Genomic DNA, 7,936 nt, shown 5'->3' on the forward strand with positions numbered 1-7,936 from the left:
CTCCACACAAAGGGTAGACAGGGATGGGCAAATTGGACATTGGCTAGCCAAAATGGGGGGAGGGATACAAAGGTAAGAAGTGACTGGTTTACAAGCTTTCAAGAGGGAACCTAGATCCAGAGGGCGTGGAGGAAGGTAGAGTCTCCAGCGAGTGGTGTCCAGCCTGTCCAGGAAGAGCTGATGAAACAAAATATAGATGGATCTCTTGTGATGCAATGGTGAATAATTGTTATCAGGACTGATTGAGAGGGTTGGAAATCTAAAGATGAACATTTTGTAACAAAGAGGGGAGTGATTAATTTATTATCAGTCTAGGAGCGGAGGACCCTGGGACCATCAACGGAGAAGAGCGAAGAGCGGAATCCTACCTAGAGAGGCAGTGAGGACTGGGATGGAGGCAGAGAAGACAACGTCAAGAGATGGTGGGGCTGGGGGCTCAGGATCAGGAGATGGAAAGGGCCTGAGGACTGTGGTGGGAGGTGGGTGGAGGTTTACAGGGTACACCCCTTGGTTGGGTGAGGATGATAACTATGCCAACGAAATGATGGATGATGGAATGAATGTAAAGCTGATGTTCTCCCGTGTAGATTATCACACAATTCACAATAAAACATTAAAAAAAAACCACTGCCAGATAGTAGGCTAGGCTATGGAATGATCTACATTGAAGTTGGTATCAGTGCCAAGAGTCATAAAAAATTTAGCAATGTTCAACTCTAATAAATACAACAAATGAAGTAAGCAAAGGTCCAACAGCTGTTTCAATTCTGTCTTCAGTCATGACACTGATGTTGACTTCATTGTAGGTAAGATCTTATTCGGTATTTTGCACCCTTAGAATCATCAGTTTTTAGTTTCATGGTTAGAGAAAATTTTTATGATTTTATGATTTGTATTTATTTTTATGTATGAGGGGGCTTTAAAAAGTTTGTGGAAAAAACCCATTATCTTTTAACCCTATTTTTCCATGAACTTTTTGAAGCCCCCTTTTATGTATATATGAACAAAAATATATCAGTAAGTTTGTACATAATGTTTCTAACCCCCAAAGACAAATACAGATTGGATTTATAAATATTCTGATAATAAAAGGCAATAATAATGAAAACAAAACAAAAAGAGGCATGACTTGTGACACAACAAACTTATGAGACTCGTTGGAATGGAACCCCATCCTAAGTAAGGGAACACCTGTACTTGAATCAATAAAACATACACCCATCACATACTCTAATTAAAATAGAAGCAATTTCTAAAAGCAAAAACTTAATGGAGTTTCAAATATTATTTCAAAAACCATGCAAAGTTCAATTTACCTCTTCTTTGTGTTATTTTCTCTAGCTTTTTGAACCCTGCCGATTGTAGCTTCCAGACTTTTAAGTGATCTTCTGTTGGGTGGCTTGGTTGTTTGCACAGTTACTGTGCTTAACTCAACTTTCATATCCTTAATAATATTTAACAAGTCTTTTTTTGTGTTCTCCTTTACACTGTCTTTGCTCTTGGACGTTTCCTTAGAAATGCCATGGATTGTAGCAGACTGCTCATCTTTCTTATTACAGATCATGCGGTTAGTGCTGAAATATCTTTGAGTATCATATTTTGTCCTAGGAAAGAAACGTTAAAGAGAAAATGAAAAATTAAAATAATAAAGCATCAACTTAAAAATGGTTTCTGTTTTTAATTTTTGTTTTTCAATTTCAGCTCTTTTCATTGGCTTTTTAAAAAAGTTTCTACATGAACAATTTAGTGACTAATTACATTCTTTGAGTTCTGCAAACATTCTTAGGCCCCTTTTCTGAGTTGTTCCTCATCCAATCACATAAATTCACTGCCTTCTAACACTCTTTTCTAATTTTTAAAGTTGCTACTGTCAATTTGATCCCATACAAATATTTCTTAAGAAAGCAGAATGTTTAAGGCATACATTTTTTTTTTTTTATAGTAGTGGCCTAAGTTAAGCTGCTGTTTGGTTTCAAGAAGGCAGGGGATATTTTTGGCTTAAGCTTTAAAGATGATTTCAAGGCAACAGTTTCAGGGGCTCATTCATCCTTCATGACTCCAAGAAGTCTATGTCAGTCTGAAATTCTGTTCTGCATTTTCCCCTTTTTGATCAAGATATTGGTATATAACCTTTGGTCACAACGTTTAGTAATGGCTACTGGACACAACCCATTTCTTCCAGTCTTGTGGCAAAGGAGACAGTTGTTCAGGGAAGCAATTAGCCAAACATTCCATACTCTCCTTCTATTTCTGACTTCCCTTCTCCCTCTGTTGTTACAGGCAATTATAGACCAACTGATGTGCCTTGGATGGTCACCTGCAAGAGTAAAACACTATGCAAACTAGGATGTACACCAGAGGAACTAAACACATTAGACCAGTTGATTGGGATGTCTCATGAAGCTATAACCCTAAACTTCTAAACCAAGAAACCAAATCCCATGAAGTTTTTAGCAGTAGATAACCAGCCTCAGCAGTTACTTTGCTTTTTATTTTATTTTAAGTTGTTTTTTTTTTGTGTGTGTGGGGGGGGAGTATTGTAAATAAATGTATCATAAATTTTTTTCCAGTTCACTAATTTTCAGCAAGATGGCAGACTAGGCAGAAGAACTACATGGAACCTCTACAACAAAGGTTGTTGTTGTTAAGTATCATGAGTTGGTTCCAACTCATAGTGACCCTGCACAGGGTTTCCGAGGTTGTAAATCTTTACGGGAACAGAAAGCCTCATCTTTCTCCCATGGAATGGCTGATAGTTTCAAACTGCCGACCTTGAGGTTAGCAGCCCAATTCGTAACCACTATGCTACCAGAGGTAAAAGAGACCAACTGAACAAACACAGATGAGAACCCTGGAACCCTGGCCTTCAGAGAAAAGGTTAAAAAGTGGACGGAGTGCTTGCTGGAAGGAGAAGCCGACAGTGAGAGAGGGATACTAACTGGTGAACGGCCAGCCAGATGTGATGTGACCATTTTGAACCTTTGTGAGCAGCTTTGGCAACAGAAGGTGGCCTGGCAGTGGTGACAGCAGAGGTGACAGCAACCATATACAGCCCAGCTATAACCATACCCTCTACAGCTTCACCTACTGGGCAGGTGCTAATACCAGCTCCTATAGCACCTGATCAAATATAAACAGCAGCCAATACCAGCCAAACCCACCCTAAACTGAGGTGCACGAGTGGAGAACAAGAACGGTGTACATGCTTTCATTGTCTAATTACACCCTCAGGAGACAGCTGATGAGAGCTCAAGAGCACATCAACACAGAATCATGTAATGGAAAACTGTAATGGAACTAACTGAAGAAAAAAAAAAAATAGAAAGAATGAAAGAATAATGTTTAGGTACCTTCAAAGGACTGACAGAAAGATGGAGGAAAGCACAGAGAACACTGCAAAAAAAAAAAAAAACCTTGGAAGAATTCAGGAATACGCTATAATAACAAACAAGACAAAATAAATGCAATTTTTGAAACAACACAAAGCCTTCAATTAGAAATGAAGGCGATTAATACTAAGATTTCAGAAATGGACAATATATTTAAAGGGCAAAGGAATAAATGCAAGCAATGGAAGCCCAATCAGTGAGCTTTAAGATAAATCTCTCAATACTAGTATGCTAGGAGGATAATCAGAAAAGACAATGGAAACATCTAAAGAAAACCTAAGATTTATATAGAACACCATGAAAAGTAACGACTTATGAGTGATCGGAATTCTAGAACAAGAAACGACAATTAAAAGTACAGAGACAATTGTCAAAGAGTTATTAAAAGAAAACTTCCATATCATCATGAAAGACAAGAAGATAAACACACAAGAAACTGAATGAACCCTAAAAAGGATAGACCCCAAAAGAAAATCACCAAGGCATATCATAATCAAACTTTCCAAAATCTAACATGAAGAGAGAATCTAGAGGGCAGCTTGGGGAAACCAAAGTTATCTACAAAGGAGAACAAATAAGACTAAGTTCTGATTTCTCAGCAGAAACCACACAGGCAAGAAGGCAACAGTATCACATACACAAAACTCTGAAAAGGAAAAAAACCCTGCCAACCAAGAATCATATATCCAGCAAAGCTGTCCCTCAAATACAACTGAAAAATTAGGATGTGTCCTGATAAACAGACATTTAAGGAATTTGTAATGACTAAGATGAGGCTTTCTGCTCCCGTAAAGATTTACAGCCTCGGAAACCCTATACAGGGTCACTATAGTCAGAATTGACTCCAAGGCACATAACCACCACCATCAGACCAGCTTTACAAAAAGTGCTCAAGGGTGTTATTTGGACTGATTAACCAACAGAAGACAACAACCTGATACTAGCCTACATGACAACACTACTCAGAACTCAATCAAGAAATTTGTTGTTGTTAAGTAAGTGCTGTCAAGGTGGTTCCAACTCACAGAGAATTTAAAATAAAACAAACCTACAGAACTGAAAATATGGAACCAGAAATATCAATTTATAATAAAGTCAAATACATAGCAAAAAGAGGGAATACTGTAAATAGAGAACTTCCAAATAGCAACTCAAGTAGATTTTAAGATAAAACAGTCTGTTTTATCTTAAAATCTACAGGGGGAAAAAGAATAAACTACAGGATAATTTCAAAGACAATTAATATAGCTGCACATCAAAATTTAAAAAAAGAGAAAATCTGAAAGATTTAATAAACATTAATACAACAAAAATGAAAATGAGAAGAAAACCCGCAAATAAAACTAACTCAGTGCAGAGAATTATGTAGAACAAAGAAACCACCAGGATCACAAAAAAACACACAGCAAAATAACAGAAATCAATTCATCCCTATTGATAATTATACTGGATGTACATGGATTAAATGCACCAGACAGAAAGTAGTAGAATGGATAAAAAAACAAAACAAAAACAGGATCTTTCAATATGGTGTCTACAAGAGACACATCAAAAAGATGGAGATGGCCTAAATGCCCATCAATGGAAGAATGGATAAATCAACTTTGGTACATACACACAACAAAACACTACACAACATTGAAGAATAACAATGAATCTACAAAACACCTCAAGACATGGATAAACCTGGAGGACATCTGTTGAGTGAAACTGGTCAATCACAAAAGGACAAATTTTGTATAAGACCAATATTTAAGTTAAGAAAAGGTTTTGCTGATAGAAGAAACAATATGTGATGATTAGGAAGGGGGTAGGAAGGGAGGAAATCTGTGATGGTTAGGGGTTAGGAAGGGAGGGGAAATTATTGGGCTAGAGGTAAACACATGCTAACATGAGTGAAAAGGCAGTTAATATACAACAGGAGGAAAACTGAAGGTAGCAGGAGACACAGGGAGGAAAGCAACAGTTAATGTGAGTACAGGTAAATACTGCTAAGTGTAGGTACATGGAGGGGATTAGAAGCATATGATTTGTTGAATGCAAAATAGATGCTCTGCTTTGTAAATCTTCACTCAAGTCACAATAAAAATGTTAAAAAAAATTTTTTTGTGCCGATTCAACTTTTTTGTTGTTGTTGTTAACTGCCATTGAGTTAGATCCAACTTGAGTCAGTTCTAACTCATAGTGACCCTGTATAGGGTTTCTGAGGAGTGGCTGGTGAATTTAAACCGTTGACCTTGCAGTTCAAACCAACCTTGTGGTAGCCCAGTGCACTGTCCCACAGTGCCAACTTTTGCAGGTGTATAGTTTATTGACAGCAATGACAACAGTTGGCTGTGCAACCCTACTTTCAATTAACAGTTCCATCACTACTATTGTTCCTTTACTCCCTCCCTACTGTACCTGGTAACCACTAATAATAAACTGTGGTTTCTATATATTTGTCTTTTCCTGTCTTTTTATATAATGTCTTAGATTATAGTATGTAGCAAAAATTCATTTCTTCTACTGGCTGAGTAATATTCACCTGTGTGTATGTCTCACATTATGCTGATCCATTCACCTGTTGACAGGCATTTAGGTTGTTTCTACTTTTGTAATACTGTGACTAGTGCTGCAATATTAAGAGACCAAGGATCTGTTTCCAAGCCTTTTGGGTACATACTTGGAGTGGAATTGCTGGGTCCACAGCACATAACCACCACCACCACAATGGGCTCGGCACTGGGCTGCTAAGCGCAAGTAACCAGCAGCTACTTCTCAGGAGAAAGATGAGACTGTATGCTCCCATAAAGGTTTACAGTCTCAGAAACCCTAAGAATCAGTTTTACTTGGTGCTAAAAGGTTTCAATGAGTCTGGATTGACTTAATGGCAATGTGATTTTTTTGGATGGTAGTTCTATTTTCAGTTTTTCACAAGAGCAATACTGTTTTGCATTTCCACCAGAAATGAGCAAGAGGACTTTTGTTTTTCACAAGTGTTTACTGAGTACAAACATTGTGCCCAACCTCGTGCAATGTATTTTATGTACATTAATCTCATTTTTCACATGAAGTTCATGAGGTAGGTATTAACATCATTCTACAGATAAAGAAACTGGAACTTGCTTAGAGTCACAAATATCAGAGTCCATTAAGACCCAAGGCACACTTACATACCACAAGTGCATGAAAGTGTGATAAGACTTTGATCCTCTTGGTTTGGAGCTAGTGGATCCCTCTATATATCCTGGGATTCTATACTAATATCATTTTGAATATGTCTGATGGCATAAAAACATTGAGAAACATTAACATTACTAATACATAAAAATTTTTGATTCTCAAACCAAAATACTACTTGATTTCTATGTCTATGCTCTTAATTGTTGTTGTTGTTGTTAAATGCTGTCAAGTCGATTCCAACCCATAGCGACCCTGTAGAGGGTTTCCAAGGAGCATCTAGTGACCTTGAACCACCGACCTTGCAGTTCAAACGACTTTTCAGTCTGACACATTAGCTCACAGTGCCAATTTATCAATACCTTTTTATAGTCATATGTATACAATGAAGAAATTTTCATCAATAAAAAGGCTATAGCCTAAGAAATCAACAAAATAGGAAGATCAAAGAAATAAAGTCAAATACATGGGAACTGAATAACACCCTGCTTAAAAGCTACTAGGCAGTAGAACAAATAAAAGGTGAATTCACAAAGTTCCTAGAGATGAATGAGAATGAAAACACAACATACCAAACTCTTTGGGACACAACAAAAGCAGTGCTGTGAGGACAATTTATTGCAATAAATGCACACATCCAAAAAGAAGAAAGAACTAAAGTCAACACATAAGCACAACATCTCCAACAATCAGAAACAGACCAGCAAAGTAAACCTACAGTCACCAGAAGTAAAGAAATAATAAAGATTAGAGCAGAAATAAACTAGATAGAAAACAGAAAGAATCAACAGGACAAGAAATTGGTTCTTTGAAAGAATTAATAAAATCGACGAACCATTGGCAAACCTAACAAAAGAAAAGAGGGAGAAAACACAAATAACACACATAAAGAAACCACATGGGTGATGTCACAACAGAATCAATAGAAATCAAAAGGGTAACAACAGAATATTATGAAGAGTTGTACTCCAAAAAATTTGAAAATCTATAGGAGGTGGATACATTGTTAGAAAAGCACGACCTACCTAAACTCACACAGAGTGAAGTAGAAAACGTGAACAGACCTACAATAAAGGAAGAAATTGACCAGGTCATCAAAATACTCCAAACCAAAAAAAGTCCAGGCCCAGATAGCTTCACTGGTGAGTTTTACCAAACATTCAGGAAAGAGCTGTCACCAATTCTACTCAAATTATTCCAGAATATAGAAGACGATGGCAAACTTCCTAATACATTCTATGAAGCCAGCATAACGTTCATACCAAAACCATCACTAAGAAAATTATAGACAAATATCCCTCATGAACATAGATGCAAAAATTCTCAACAAAATCCTAGCCAACAGAATTCAGCAACACATCAAAAAGATAATACATCATGATCAA

At 37.0% G+C, this 7,936-nt stretch overlaps 1 protein-coding gene across 1 annotated transcript in view; it reads right to left on the minus strand.

Annotated features, from left to right (window-relative positions):
- MRPS31 (mitochondrial ribosomal protein S31) overlaps nt 1–7,936 on the minus strand; it is a 60,499-nt gene that overhangs the window by 45,706 nt on the left and 6,857 nt on the right. The window contains 1 exon segment of the mRNA XM_006873716.1: nt 1,317–1,604. Within this exon segment, the coding sequence (XP_006873778.1) occupies nt 1,317–1,604 (288 nt within the window).

The sequence above is a fragment of the Chrysochloris asiatica genome, unplaced genomic scaffold, assembly GCF_000296735.1.
Source record: "Chrysochloris asiatica unplaced genomic scaffold, ChrAsi1.0 scaffold00250, whole genome shotgun sequence".
In the NCBI taxonomy this organism is placed as follows: Eukaryota; Metazoa; Chordata; class Mammalia; order Afrosoricida; family Chrysochloridae; genus Chrysochloris; species Chrysochloris asiatica.